This window comes from Nansenia antarctica, assembly GCF_963989245.1.
Source record: "Nansenia antarctica genome assembly, chromosome: 7".
Lineage (NCBI taxonomy): Eukaryota > Metazoa > Chordata > Actinopteri > Argentiniformes > Microstomatidae > Nansenia > Nansenia antarctica.
In genome coordinates, this window is record NC_137677.1 from 3522220 (window position 1) to 3538404 (window position 16185).

Sequence of the window (16185 nt, forward strand, 5' to 3'; positions counted from 1 at the left end):
TGGTGGTCTGGCATTGTCTGGGCACTGTCTTTGGGCAACGTCCACCCTGTTGTAGACCTATCTGTCTATAGGATAGCACACACAGCAGTCGGATTATGCTTCACCATAGCAGCTAAGGCCCAGTTCTGCTTCGAAGGGTACTCCTCCGGGTAGAGCGACGTGTACCCCACCGCTTGTACGGACCGCCTCTTCAGCACCCGGTGGAGCATGATCCGGTAGGTCCCCGTGACGGGGCTCCGACTGTCCGCACAGGCGTTGTTCTGCAGATGCACCCCCGTGATGCCCAGGTCAGCCAGGGCGGTCTTCGTCTCTCTCTCCTCCACACACAACAGGCTCTGTTGCGAGGCCTCCCCCAGGTGGGCGGGGGTGAGAGGCAGAGAGGCGTACGCCTGCGGGTACTCGATCCCCCTCAGCCACGTGCTGGTCATGATCTGAGAGACGGAGGAGCGGTCGGGAGGCACGGGCCTCAGCATCCCCTGGATGACCAGCTGGCAGTCGAGGGACACGTGGTCGGGGATGTCGTACGCCCCCTGGAGGATGAAACACTTCAGCTTGCTCAGAGTGTCCCCGTGGAACGGCATGGTGGCCGTGGCCATGAAGTAGAGGAGGACCCCCAGGGCCCAGACGTCCACATGGCGCCCGATGTAGCCCTTGTTCTTGAAGAGCTCGGGCGCGGCGTAGGGCGGGGAGCCGCAGAAGGTGGTGAGGACCGCGTCGGGGGCGCTGACGGTGCTGAAGCCGAAGTCGCCCACCTTCAAATCGAATCAAACTTTATTCGTATAGCGCATTTCTTACAAGATGCGACTCAATGCGCTTCAATAACCATTATCTTAGAAAGGCTAGAACACACACGCACACACACACACACACACACACACAGACACACACACACACACACACACACACACACACACACACACACAATACTGACAGAGTATGCCGCATGCAGGCAAAAGTAAAAACCTGTACACTATGTAGCCAGGAAAATTCCCTTGCAGCCCCTCTACTCATAGAGCGACTACTAACCAGTTTGCCTAAACCCTTCCCAGCACCCAGCGGTGGGCCCCACCCCCCCCCCCCCGGGGAGCCCCCGCCGCCCCACACCCACCTTGATGCAGTAGCTGGTGGTGTAGAAGACGTTCTCCGCCTTCAGGTCCCGGTGGACGATGTTGTTCTCGTGCTGGAATAATAATAATAATAATAATAACTTTATTTGTATAGCGCTTTTCCTGTAAACGTTGCAGCTCAAAGTGCTCCAATCATTATATAATCTTAATTTAATTATTTAGTCATTTAAAGGCAATAGTAAAAAGATGGGTTTTTAGTCTTGACTTGAACATATTTGCTGAGGTTGCATCCCTAATGTAAACTGGCAGTGCATTCCACAATCTGGAGCATAAAATGAGAATGCAGCCTCACCAAATCTCTTCTTTTGTACATGGAATGGTGCCAAAACATAGGGAAAGTTGAATAAATGGACTGCACTTATATAGCTATGCCTTATTCCAAAGCGCTTTACTTTACAACGGCCTCTCATTCACCCATTCACCCATTCACACACACATTCACACACCAATGGCGGGAAGGTACCATACAAGGCCCCGGCCCGCTCACTGGGAGCAATTTGAGGTTCAGTGTCTTGCCCAAGGACACTTCGACGTGTGGCCATTCGGGGCTCGACTCGAACCGCCGATCTGCCAACCTTGCGATCGTTAGACGGCGGCTCTACCTCCTGCGCCACAGCCGATAGGAAATGTGTATGAAATGTGTATGTGTGTGTGGATGTGTGTGGATGTGTGTGTATGTGTGTGTGTATGTGTGTGTGTATGTGTGTGTATGTATGTACTCTCTTACTGAAGTAGATCTACAGATCCGAACTCCAAAACCGGTGAGTCACTTTTGCACAAATGTATACGCAACATCCCGTTGACATCAATAAATGAATGATGCCCTTTTCCCAAGTTAAGACCGTACATAACAGTACAATGGTGTTGATTGAATGATGTCTCTTTGATATGTAAATCAGGGCTTTAATCATTAAGCTCACCATGTGTTTCACAGCAGAGATGATCTGGGCAAAGATGAGCTTGGCCTCCACGTCAGACAGATGCCCCCTGATGGTGATGCGTGAGAACAGGTCTCCCCCGCTGCCGTACTCCATCACCAGGTAGAGGCGCTTGTTGGTCTCCATGACCTCGTACAGGTGGACGATGTTGGGGTGAGACAGCTTCTCCATGCAGGAGATCTCGGAGGTAAACATAGACTGAGACTTCCTATCCAGACGGAGTTTGTCCATGATCTTGATGGCAACTCTCTCTGAAGGGGGGGAGAACGAGGGGGGGGAGTGAAGGAGAGAGAGAGAAAGAAAGAGAGAGAGAGAGAGAGAGAGAGAGAGAGAGAGAGAGAGAGAGAGAGAGAGAGAGAGAGAGAGAGGAGCGGGGGTGCAGGGTAATGTAATTAAATTAAATTAAATTTCAAGTCTTATTAAAGTCCAACAGAAATATGTGCCTGCCTGCAGGAACAACGCAGGTAAAGTACTGTTACGGAGACTAGGAAGACCCCCCATCTCTCCTGGCGTCTCAAACTGTCCGCTACAGAAATTAAAGAAATGTGTAAAACATGACATGAATTCACCACAGGGGGTGAGGGGGGATCTGGGGCGATCAGGAGACGCTTAGCTCAGGCGACCACCCCATGTCCTCTGGCATCGGTGTTCACCAGGTATTCATCCTGTCTTAATGCCCCTATGAAGACCCCCCATCTTTCCAGAGACACACACACACACGCACGCACGCACGCGCGCACGCATGCACACACACACAAGCACGCACGCATGCACACACACACGCGCACACACACACACACACACACAGACACACACACACACACACCACACGCGCGCGCAAGCACACACACACACACACACACACACACAAACACAAGGTATTCACCCAGTTTTAATGCCCCTCCTGGAGGGATAGACTGTGTGGCACTGTCAACGAGTCCAGAGGGACGGGGTCAGCTCACAATGAACTGGTCACTAGGTAATATCAGTGAGCTATGTCTATATAAGCCTTCTGCCAGACCCCAGGCCTCTAATCTTGACGTTAGAATTATAAGGTTCAATCTCCATCTTTGTCAAAATTGAGTTTTTTACATAACCTGATCCATTAGGTGTTTATTAATGCCTGTGTGGTGTTATTTTTAAATGTTGACATTTTTGAGTTAGTAATTCATAAAATACAAAGGTTCCATCTCACAAAACATAATGGAATGTAAAAACTTTGACGCTCAATATCTCTGAACTGCCCTAAACGGAGATAGAACCTTATAAATCTAAGCTCACGATATAGTGTAGTGAATGGCCCAAAAACATGAATGAATGAACAATAATCGATCAACAAACCGAATAAATCAATGCTTATGTCAATGTCAACCTTACCTTTGGTCAGTGCGTGGATCCCCAGTCTGACGTGAGAGAAATTCCCTGTCCCCACCTCCCCCCTCAGGTCGTAGAAGGCGATCCGGCGGCCCAGCATGAGGTCGTTGACCACCCTCTGGTTGTGGGCCATGTCGTAGACGACCCTCTCGAAAGGCTTCATCCTCGGATCGGCGGGCGGCTCTGTCGGTATCTGACGGGCGCGGATAGGCGCGGCGGGTTTGGATGTTTTGTATGTTTCCACCTCAGTCACACTCTTGGGCTTCTTGTCCTCTTTGCGTCTCGACCATGCTAGTCTGGATTTGATGCCTAGAGACATGGAGAATATCATATGTAAATGGTAAACGGACTGACTTATATAGCGCCTTTATCCAAAGGCCTCTCATTCACACATTCACACACCAATGGCGGCAAGCTACCATGCAAGGTGCCGGCCCCGCTCACTGGGAGCAATTTGGGGTTCAGTGTCTTGCCCAAGGACACTTCGACATGTTGCTCACTGGGAGCAATTTGGGGTTCACTGTCTTGCCCAAGGACACTTCGACATGTGATGTGGCCAGCCGGGGCTCGAACCGCCGATCTGCCAACCTTGCGATCATTAGACGGCGGCTCTACCTCCTGGGACACAGCCGCCCCAATATAATATGTCATTTAGCTGACGGTTTTATCCAAAGCGACTTACTACATTGCAGTGAGTGCTGCGTACATTTTTCAGTTGTTAGCTCCATGCTCTACAAACTGAGCCACAGAGGGCCATGGAGGGGGAAAGGTTATAAAATAAGAGGGCAGTTTTAGATGAGATTCATGGGTCAATGTGATGTATTCTGTCTGTGGAGATTCACTGTTGAAGGTTACATTTCGTTAGCATGGTATATCATGGACAGGTGTGTCTGTCAGCATGTGGATCCCAGCTCTACCTCTCGTACTCTGACTGGGCTTTCAAACTGTAGAATGACAGTCTGTCCTGCTCACTTCCTGGAGGTCAATGAACAGGTGATTTAGCATTTGGCACCTCGACCAATGGAGAGGACAGTGAGGACGTTCATAATGAGATCAGCCTATTGTACAGTACGTTCATCTGCATGTGTAAGGAGGACTCCTGTAATCCCAGAGTAGCTGACTCACAGAACGTATCTCAACCAGCATAACATTACAATCACTGGCGGACTCAGGCTGTTTGAAGGGCAGGGACGAAAAGAAAAAAACAACATGGGACCCCATCAGTGCACATGGTCAAGTTTAGACCATTGGAAGGGCAGCCAATAGGGCACATCCTCTAATTTTGCCACTTAAAATAGCACTTTAGTGCGACGTTATTCAACTGTGGGGGCACATGGTCAAGTTTAGACCATTGGAGGGGCACCAATAGAGCACGTCCTCTCATTTTTGCCACTCAAAAGGGCATTTAAGAGAGACGTTTTTCAACCGTGGGGGCACCAGGAGGGGCGGTCGCCCCCCCTGCCCCCCCCCCCCTGAGTCCGCCACAATGAAGGTTACATGTGCATGAAAATGAGGGCGCAATACACTTAGAAATAGTTAGGGCCTAATTACACATCTTTTGAGGAGACATCCAGTATCCTATCTATGCTTTTACTGTATGTAACCACTATGTGTTTATGATATTGTTGAACTTCATTGGAGAAACAATGAAAAGAATATACAATGAACATGCCTTTGAGAAATATGTATTGTCATTATTTCATATCTACTGTTACATATCATTGCAGTGTTGACACCAGTAACTGATGATATCGATTGATATGGATTTGGTGTTGTTTCTAGCAATGTACTATTATGTCATACAGTCGTTCAGATGAACCAATCTGACCTCAATCAAGACTGTAAACAATTTAATAAGATAACTAAGCTAACCATGGCGTTGAACACAAAAAGGTCAAGAAAGCTAAATGGAGACAGGCCAGAAAGGTCACAGGTCAAACCTCTCTATAACTGTTTGGAGGATTAACCAATGAGGTAACAGGATCTTGTTATGGCTTATTCCCTGAATATGTAGGCTAGGTTTCCTCCTATCTTTTTCAAAGTGTTTCCACACGACATGTATTAATCCTGTTAAGAGGTTGTTGTTGTTGTTGTTGTTGTTGTTGTTGTTGTTGTTTAAGTAGTTTTTTTTTTGTACTATCTGCACCCCTGTGAATCTGTTTAGAGAGGAGATTTTGCCAAATGAATAGAGTGAACTGCTGTGCTGTAAGTACATTGAATTTTTCTGTAGGCCGAGATAAATGTGTCAGATATGTGAGGGAATTGATTAAGTCAACAGGTCTAATAATATAGTAGTTGGTTTAGTTATATCCCTATACAAATGTATAATTCTGGCAGTTTTTGTCATCTTCAATCTGGTTTGAACGTAACTGTCACCGGCATAGACCGATCCATGTTCTTGCCTCCGTAGGGATCAGGATTACAGACCCGCTTTTGGCACAGTATTACTGGTTTAGTCCTGGTCACTGTGTTCTAATTATACTACACAGGGAAAGGCACTGGGTTACATTCAGTATAGCAGGGTTCCCTACAAGTCTCAACAAGTCAAATTCAAGACCTTTTTAGACCTCTTTGAATATAATTTTAGACCTATTCGCGACACCATATGATAGCTTTTTGTCATCCTCGAGGTGATGAAATTAAGGATTTCACTGCCATACAGACAAAAAAGGAAGCGAATTGGCATTTTTTGGGTTCCAGCTTGATTAATTTCCGCGTAAATAGATGTGGTCGGACTGATTTCCTTGCAGGATCTCATTTTTAAGACCTAGCACCTCATTTTTAGACAGAATAACTGAAATTTGTGACCTTTTTAGGCCTTACTGATTGGATTGCTGAATTTTAGACTTTAAGGTTAAACTATTATTAATTAATTTGAGACTTTTGGGTTAAACTATTACCCAACACAATAGTCAGACCCAGAAAGATTAGGACCACTGATGTATTTCAGTCAGTGATCAGACCCCTCTGTGCTGTGATTAGATTATGTGTTGTTGTCAAGGGATGCAATATAATTCCTGCCCTCTCTCTCTCTCTCTCTCTCTGCACCTATTTTTGAGAATTATAAATTCTTCTGTATGGTGGCTTACTCTCTATCTACTGTAATGTAATGTAGAGTCATGTTGGCATGTTGTAACACTCTGTTATTCTCGCATAGAGAGACATTTAGTAAAAATCTAAGACGATGGACATGGCATCCCAAGTGAAAGGTAATCAGACACCATGATTGGAGCGAATTCCTTTTGAATTCCATACTACATTTCGGTAGTGAATTAAATTGAAAAATTAATTGAAAAAAGAGCATTCGTTTTCAAAGAAGCGATGTGGAAATCTGAGTATCTTGGTATACTGTACAGTATGTTCAAATTGTCAGCAACTCAATTGTGCAACCTCTTTACATTCTACTCTAAATTGAAAATAAAAAGCTGGGGTGCTTAGGTGGCGTAGCGGGTTAAGCGTTGACCATCCAACCGCAGGGTCCCCAGTTCCTGCATGTCACCCCTCCTCTCTCTCTCACCCATCCTTCCTGTCTAAATCTCTACTGTATCTGTCAATAAAATGAAAAATATGAGTGGGACTGCCCCACTCAGAAAAAATAACAAATAAAATAAAAAGCGTTTGGAATTTTGAATTGAATTGAAGTTTCAAAACACTTCCTGAATTGATGGAATTGAAAAGGAATTCCCCCCGACCCTGTTAGGCACTGAATTCTCTGGCCAAAACCATATAGCCTAGATTATTTACTTGTATGTTACAGCAAGTTAACGACCAGTGTGGCTGTAATGAAAGAGCCATCCAGTCAGTCTTAGAGGTGTCCTTTGACGTACAGTAGGTCTGTCCTACAGTATATAAAAGCAAATCATCAGCAATTGGCATTGTAAAAACATAGGCCAGCAATCTCTCTTCAAACGTTGACTTTTGATTTGTGGGTCTAAAACCAAATAGCAAAAGGTTTACAATACCTGAAAATGAGAGATATTAATGTATTTTGTATTTAAGAATAAACAACTATATATATCATAATAATAATAATGGATTACCTGCTTGCTGTGGATCCTTCATCTCTCAAGCCCTCAGGAGACTCACACAGGCTCGTGCATGTGAATGCTATCCTCTCCTCTCACTAAATCTGTCTCCTGACAATCCTATTAGCAGCCTCTCAGCCTGACATAAAGAGACTAGAGGCCGGAAATGCTGCATAGGCACTTTTCTATAACAATAATAATAATAATAATAATAATAATAATAATAATAATAATAATAACTTTATTTGTATAGCGCTTTTCCTGCAACGGTGCAGCTCAAAGTGCTTTAATCATTATATAATCTTAATTTAATTATTTTGTAATTTAAAGGCAATATTAAAAGGGTGGGTTTTTATAATCTTAATTGTATTATTTAGTCATTTAAAGGCAATATTAAAAAGATGGGTTTTTAGTCTTGACTGTCTTGAACATATGTGCTGAGGTTGCATCCCTAATGTAAACTGGCAGTGCATTCCACAATCTGGGTGCATAAAATTAGTGTACAATGTACAAAGTACAGCTCTGAATGAATCTGATCTCTGTATGGCACTGGCTACCAAATCAACGTGTTAAATTATAAAATTATAACATTTTGTATAATCTGAAGATTGAATAGTTTGAAACTATTTGTAATGAAACGGCTTCAAGTAAAACAGTTTGATTACAATGTGATCACCATCTGACAGTTGGGATGCAGTTGTCAGCATCTTTCTCTGTTACTGTTTCCAACATTTGTGAACTGCTTAGGAGTTTGTGAACACACACCCATGCTACGGGGGGCGTTTGGTTGGCTTTGGGTTGCAGCCAATCAGCACCTCTCGCCTTCGGTCATTCAGCCAACCGCAGACCAGGGCTAGTTGGCGGGAGGGGAAGGGGAGGGACTTTCGAATGTGTTATTCACCAATCAGAACACGTTTCCTCCAGCTCCGCGCTAAACGAGCACATGTGCTCAGATGTGTTTATACCGTGAAACTAGTCTCTGAAATCTACTTTGGCGGCATAATCTAATGGCGGCCACGGTGGCAGTCGTGCATACACCTCCTGTCGTACCCATAGAGGCAGAACAGGGGAACAGCGAGGAAGAGGAGGGTCGACCCCCGGGGGGGAACGAGGCAGAGGAAGAGACCCAGAACCAACACCCGGGGTTACCTAACCCAGCCCCGCAGAACCACCGCCTGGCCAAGCTGCCCCTGTCCCGCATCAAGTCCCTGATGAAAGCCGACCCCGACGTGTCCCTGGCCAGTCAAGAGTCTGTGTTCGTGATAGCTAAAGCCACAGTAAGTTAAAAAGCATTGCAATGCAATCCCTTGACAACAAAGAGCTAACAGTGATACTCAGCTAACTTAATACCATAGCTGGCTGTAGCTAGTGTGTGTGTGTGTGTGTGTGTGTGTGTGTGTGTGTGTGTGTGTGAGAGAGTGAGAGAGTGAGAGTGTGAGTGTGTGTGGACTGCTGTCTGACCCAGTGTGAGTGAGAGAGAGACTGGAGACTGAAGACCTCCATCTCTTCAGGTTACATCTTAACTGCTCCTCCTGAGACATCTTCTGCCCCCCAGCACTGCGTCTCCTGAAGACACCCGCTTTTCCCCTCTACTGTGTCCCTAAAAACTTCTGTTGATCCCCTTGTACTGTCTCTCTGTTTCTCCAGTGTCTATATAAAATAAAATAAAATAAAAACTAGGTTTAGAAGAAGGTGATAGAAGAAGGTTTTTCCTTCTATCAATGGCCCCGGGCCTGAGCTGGATTACTCTTCCTGCTACAACTGGTGGATTGATGATTCACTTGCTTAGTCAAATGTATTGATTGTCAGTCGCTTTGGAATAAGGCGTCTGCTAAATGCCAAAAATGTAAATGTAAAATGTAATTGATGCTGGGCAACTCTTCATCGAGGAGTACCGTACTGTAGCTATCCGAAGGATGAGGTTGTAATCCACCCACCAATGTCTGTGATACCATAGGCCCATAGTGACTGTCAAACATCTTGTCTTATAGGAACTCTTTGTTGAGATGATTGCCAAAGACTCCCTGGTGTATGCCCAGCAAGGGAAGAGGAAAACGTTGCAAAGGAAAGATTTGGGTAAGACCTGACAAACAAACATTACGGTAGTGACTCTAAAGGGACCTTCCTGACCAGCGTCACGTCGACACCCAGGGGGTCAAAACCTAAACCTGCCCCTAACCGTAACCCTTAACTCTAAAACTGCCCCTAACCCTAACCCTTAACTCTAAACCTGCCCCTAACCCTAACCCTAAAACTGCCCCTAACCCTAACCCTTAACTCTAAAACTGCCCCTAACCGTAACCCTTAACTCTAAACTGCCCCTAACCGTAACCCTTAACTCTAAAACTGCCCCTAACCCTAACCCTTAACTCTAAAACTGCCCCTAACCCTAAACCCTTAACTCTAAAACTGCCCCTAACCGTAACCCTTAACTCTAAACCAAATGTTAACCGATTCGGAAATCCAACATAAGTTTGCTGGTTAGTTGTGTCCCGTTTTTTTTTTTTACCCAAACATTACCTACCACACACCAGTCATGGATGATCACCCATACCATAACCGATGCTCAGGTCAAAGGTCAGAGGTCAACACTGGCCCTGGAGAGCTAATGGGTGTGCATGCTTTGGTTCCAGCCCAGTACCACTGAAACAACTAACCAAGGTTCTGATGAGCAGGTGATGAGTTGAGTAATCTGTTGGTACTGGGTTGGAACAAAAGAACAGCAGCCCTCCGGGACCAGGTTTAATGACAACTGCCTCATGTTCTCACATGAAAGTCAGAATCAGGACCCGGAGCAAGTGGATGAGTTCGCAACATTGTTGCATAAATAATTTCTCTGATTTGCATTCTCACAGCCCTTCATGTAAACGAAGTAACATACGCAATCGAAGCAACAGACGTGGTAGTTGATTGGTCAGAAAAATGTAAAATTGCCTGTTCGTCCCGCTGTTATCCAGATCAACACACATGCGCTGTTGTTTTCCTATGGACAGCCTCGATGCGTCGTTTCTAACCGGAGCGAAACCACCCTTTTCAAGCGGAGCATCTGTCGGCTATTTGCTCCGGGAGCGACTTCTCACAGCTCCAAACGACGCAGAGCAAAGCGAATTTTATCCTAAACTCCGATTCAAGTGAAGCAAATGTTCTAGTGAGAACACACCCTTAGTCTGTGACTGAGTTGTCTCTAACCTTGTCTTTCCTCTGATTGACAGACAATGCAATAGAGGCCATTGATGAGTTTGCTTTCCTAGAAGGTAAGTTTTGTTTACTGCTTAGCAAAGCCTCTACTAACTAGATTCTCTACTAACTAGATTCTCTATCACATTGACATAGTTGGATGTGATGCTGTAGCCATTGCTGTTGGCCAAATTGAATGACAGAATTTCTTTCTTTTTTTTTAAAACTTTCTGTCAAGGTACTCTGGACTAAATATTACAATCGGAGGACAGCAGAATGAGAGTTGTTTACGGACACATTCTGGACACAGACACATCGATCTGTTTTTTTCATCATCAAGTGGACATTGTAAAGGCTTTTGCTACTGAACATGTAATAACTGTAAATACATCAGTGATGATCAACCTCCCTCGGCCAGTCTTGTATACACAGAGTCTACCATTTTTATGTGTAAATATTGTGAGATATAATAATGTTGAAATAAATCATACAAATGTGTTAAACCCTATTCATTTGGAAGTATTGTATGATTATTATTATTGGTTATCTGTTTGTTTTGTGTCCTGTCCAGGCAACAATACTGTTTGTGTGCACCATTCTTCCAAAGGGAGGAAGATATAGATTTTCAATTTGAATATAATGAAAACATCATGAAACATACAAATCTATCTACCGAAAAGAAAGAAAGGGCACCTACTGCACAACATGGGACCCCATCAGTGCACATGGTCAAGTTTAGACCATTGGAAGGGCAGCCAATAGGGCACATCCTCTAATTTTGCCACTCAAAAGGGCACTTAAGTGCGACGTTTTTCAATTGTGGGGGCCACATGGTCAAGTTTAGACCATTGGAGGGGCACCAATAGGGCACGCCCTCTCATTTTCGCCACTCAAAAGGGCATTTTTGCCACTCAAAAGGGCACTTAAGTGAGACGTTTTTCAACCGTGGGGGCACCAGGAGGGGCAGTCGCCCCCCCTGCCCCCCCCCCCCCCTGAGTCCGCCAGTGGGTCTTGCAAATGACCAGGCCTTCTGTCTGCAGACTAACGGATAAAGACTTGGGACATTTCCTTTCCAAATGCCACTAGCTAACTCTGTCTGCCGGCTCCCAGCTTACAGCCCACATTTATGCATCATGCCATTATATCCTGTTTATTTTAGTTCTCTATAAATTACCAAACCAGAGAGAGACAGAGAGAGAGAGAGACAGAGAGGGAGAGAGAGAGAGAGAGAGAGGCAGAGAGAGAGAGAGAGAGAGAGAGAGAGAGAGAGAGACTTGAACTGAACCACAGGTCCATAATCAAACGAGCATACTATGAGCTTTAGTGCAGATTAGAGTCGTGCCCCACGCCAGGGCCGAGGCATGCCAGGGTTAGCTCCGGCCTGCGCTGGTGGTCTGTTCTTCTTGCGATGGCAAATGAAATTTATCTGGAGGAAATCAAGGCTAGACTAAAAATACACAACAACTATTATGATGTGCTGCTGGGTGCATTCCTGAACAGAGTCCCCTAGATCTAGCTAGCGTACAGTGTCAGTTTAATAATGTCTTGTGCCTCTTTTTAGATACTTAATTAGAGCATTATATGTTAAGAGTTAAGTTCATGTTAATGTCCTGACCTATGCTTTTCCATTCCTAAAATAATCTCAAGCCAGAGGATGGTTTGTATGATTATGAAAATGTATTTTCTTCTTTCTGGAATGATAGAATTGTCTGTTTTCCTTTCACAAGCTTTTGTTAAACACATCCATTCCTGAACAGGGGTTCCCTTTCGCACTCCCAAGCCCACTCAAGACCCATCGGGGGTTTTGCAATGATTCTAAATAATTGCCTCGGTGTATTTAACCAAACATGTTCTGGCTTAGTGTTACACTGAGCAAAGAAACAACCCTGTGAGAAGCACAGATGTTGGTATGAGACGACTGCTGCCTGCGCAGAAGAACACTAGTCTGGTCTACTCCCATTAGAAGAATGCCAGGCGAGCCGGGCAGTGTGGAACACGCAGTACTTTAGCTATCATAAAACATAATCACAACATCTTGCATGGATGGATGCAACTGTATTTCCACAGACAGTCAATAAACAACGTTTCATTAGGGTTAGTGTGTGTTCTTTATATAAAGTTAGATGCTTCAGCAATGCCTCTTGTCTTCTCAAGCAGAACATGGACATAAATAGAAATAACTAACTCCTGAATTGTGACTCACTATTAAGCTGAAGAAGGTGGAAGCTACAGGCAATTCCTGAAGTAATTAACAAATAACAAATACGTTTGCTGTATTCCATCTGTACAGTATGATGATGATGATGATGATGATGATTGACTAAGTTAATTGCAGAGAGGAAATTCTTCCCACAGCTCACCAGTTATACAACCAGAAATAAATATGTTATTGTTATGGAAAAGATGACATACCTTTTGAGACTCAAAATCAATATATTTGAAAAAATACTGTGAAAAATGGAACATTTATATGAAACGTGACACCTCCTAATTTAATACTCATTCAGAATATATGACCAGTAACATGTTGATTGAAACACCTCTGGACTTCTTATATATTCTTACTTTCTCCCTTTTTTCTTACTTTTTTTTCTTTTTCTTTTCACTTTTTTACCCCCCTCTGTTTATGGGTTATGCTATGTTTCTTTACTCTTTGTTTTATCAGAAGATGTAGATATGATGTTCTGTCCATGTCTATGCTGAAACCCAATAAAAAACTCAAGTGATAAAAAAACAAAACACTAGTTTTAATCTCAAAGTTCTGCTGCCCTCTGGAACTGAACACAGAGATCCATTTTGGGTAAGCTGTCACGGACCACATGTGTAGCAGGTCATGTCCCTTACCGTTTCTCGGGGGGACATAGCCTCCCTAACCTCTCCCCGGGCCCTTTACCCCCTCAATGAGGAAGACGGGTCTTTAAAGGCATTTATAGGTGGTTATGAATTCCATTGTTTGTATTTTTTCAACCTTTGTTTGGCTGTGTTTGTGCGTCTATACTACAGTGATCTCTTAATCGCCTCGGAGAAATGCAGGAAATGTGTTTGGCTCACCAGCAGACCTGAAGTCATAGGGAAAGTATGTTTTCGCAGCTGAAAGATTCCAACCTGATTTCTTAAGGGTTGAATTCTTGCACGCTCCCCCCCCCCACCCCCCCACCTTACCCCCTCTGCCTCCCCCCTCCTCACCCCTCAATACACAGACGGCATATTTTCACTTCCAGGACTTCAGGTATGCAAGGAGTCAGATAGGGAGTTTTATTGTGTTCTTGACGTCTAGAAGCTTCCAGTCATAGGCCTCCTCACCATTCATGGGAGATCTGCCTTAAATGAAACCATCAGTATAGTCTATTCATGCATTTCTCTCTCAGTGTGTGTTAACCTCTTAGACATCATACATGAATTGGGGGTATATGGTACATGTGGGAAAACTAGGGTTAGGTTTAGGTGCTAGGGTGACTTGGTACATGCTGGCATGTCTAACCCTAACCCTAACCCTAACCCTAACCCTAACCATAGCACCCTAGCACCTAACCCTAACCCTAGTTTTCCCACATGTACCGTAACATACAGACTGTATTACAACCCTGCATCCACCAGTTACAGTGGTTTACATAGGATACAGGTACATAGACACAGGTACATAGACACAGGTACATATAGATACAGGTATGTAGATACAGGTACATAGATACAGGTACATAGACACAGGTACAAACAAGTATAAACAAGAACGACGAGGGGACATTTCCAAGCGTCATGAGTTGCTGAGCGTTTGAGACTACTGTTATGTTCATAAGGTGCAATGTTTATTTGTGTTTGCATTCTTACCATTCTTGTACATGTTTATTTAATGGAATACCGTGTGTATTACTGAAGCCCTTAGAGAGGGAGGGGTGAGGGAGGGGTGCTGCTGTCATCCAGTTACAGCTCCTCTGCAAGGTAAAGCTGTGGGTTTCCTCCACGACGGGGAGCGTCAGATGGGTTCTAGTAACACCCTGCCTGCCAAAGCAAACCCTCCACCCTCCACACCGCCTCCCCCGCCACACACACACACACACACACACACACACACACACACACACACACACACACACACACACACAGACACAGCCATTGACACAGACATACACAGAGAGACACACACACACACACACACACACACACACACAGAGACACACAGACACACACGACACACAGACACAGCCATTGACACAGACATACACAGACACACACACACACACACACACACACACACACACAGAGACACACACACACACACACACACTCTCACACACACACACACACACGCACACACACCGCCTTTTTATGGCTCTCAGGACATACAGTAATGATGTATAGTCATACTACTATATAGTCACATTGATTGAACAACAGTTGTTCTTTTTGTACCATAACATGAACACATTTATGATAATCTTCTGATGTGTCTTTGTGCAGCGTAAGCAGCATACTGGTGCAGAGATGGATGGTAGCCCTGGCTCGCCTGACAATAGTCATGTGCCTCTTTCATCTCAGCGCCACTTGGGTCGAGTTAATACCGTGACGGAGGAATGATGCTCAGTATTGTAGTAGTATTCTGTTGTTCTCCGCTCCTAATCAGATCCTGCTGGTGTTGTTTTGAAGTATCCCTTTAATGTGACTTGTTGATGTCTGAACCGCAGATAAAGCCCTCCAGCATATTTCTGTGGTGATAGTTTTTTGGGAAACAAACCGAATGTTTTCTCTTTGAATGATTCGGTATGAGAAATGCCTTTTAGATCATTACAGGAATACAAAACAGACGGGTTTGCGCACTGCTTTGTTATAACGTTGTAATGGCATTGTCATTAGGCTACATTGTTGTAATCTGTCCAATGAATGTACTGCCATAGGCTTTCTGCTGTTTTTTAAAAAGACAATCATAACATAGCTGCAAGACTAATGGGGGTAATTATGCCGTTAACTAGGTAGTGTGCACTGGCAGTGTCCATGACTGCAGTAGGTTGCCATAAATCTGAATTATTATTATTATTAATATAAGTGCTGTTTTTTGGAAAGTACCTTTGAAGAGGGCAAAGACACAGGAATGAAACGAGCGAGTGTGGTACTCAGAGTAGAGAGAGAGAGAGGGAGAGAGAGAGAGAGAGCTGGAGAGGGAGGGGACGTGAGGGTTCGGGAGTGGGTGGGTGGGTGTGTGCGTGTGTGCCTGTGTGTGTGTGTGCGTGTATGAGGGATATCGAGAGAGGAGTGAGAGAGGGGGGGAGAGGGAGAGGAGAAAAAGAGAGGGAAGGGAGATAGTTAAAGGGAGAGAGAGTGAAAAGGGAGGGGAAGGAGGGAGGGAGGGAGGGAGTCAGAGGAGGGAGAAATATAAGAGACAGAGCAATAGAGAGAAAGGTAACAGAGCGGATTACTTCCATTGCTTCCCTGCCAGCCAGCCTCACCATGTTCCTCCAGACACTGACTGTTATTGCTCTCTCTGCTGTCCTCCTGGCCTCGGTGGAAGGTAAGACTAAGATTCCACCTCTACTGTAGTGTAACCCTCAC

At 44.7% G+C, this 16185-nt stretch overlaps 3 protein-coding genes across 3 annotated transcripts in view; 2 read left to right on the top strand and 1 right to left on the bottom strand.

Moving 5' to 3' along the window:
* Positions 1–65: 65 nt before the first annotated feature.
* Positions 66–3758, bottom strand: LOC308161920 (serine/threonine-protein kinase NIM1; the record flags this gene model as incomplete). Its single annotated transcript, XM_080536000.1, has 4 exons — positions 66–752; positions 1109–1180; positions 2048–2316; positions 3443–3758. 4 exons carry the CDS (start codon positions 3756–3758, stop codon positions 66–68), a joined length of 1344 nt encoding a protein of 447 aa, XP_080392126.1.
* A 2865-nt stretch (positions 3759–6623) lies between these two features.
* Positions 6624–11009, top strand: pole4 (polymerase (DNA-directed), epsilon 4, accessory subunit; the record flags this gene model as incomplete). The annotated part of the gene is given in 6 exon segments (XM_080536001.1): positions 6624–6648; positions 8441–8457; positions 8460–8741; positions 9456–9540; positions 10677–10718; positions 10880–11009. Coding segments are annotated over 6 exon segments (465 nt in total). The 3' UTR covers positions 10894–11009.
* Positions 11010–16083: 5074 nt separating this feature from the next.
* ccl44 (chemokine (C-C motif) ligand 44) overlaps positions 16084–16185 on the top strand; it is a gene marked incomplete at both ends in the record, with an annotated part of 4169 nt that continues 4067 nt past the window's right edge. Inside the window, one exon of the mRNA XM_080536002.1 lies at positions 16084–16144. Within this exon, the coding sequence (XP_080392128.1) occupies positions 16084–16144 (61 nt within the window). The remainder of the gene's footprint in view (positions 16145–16185) is intronic.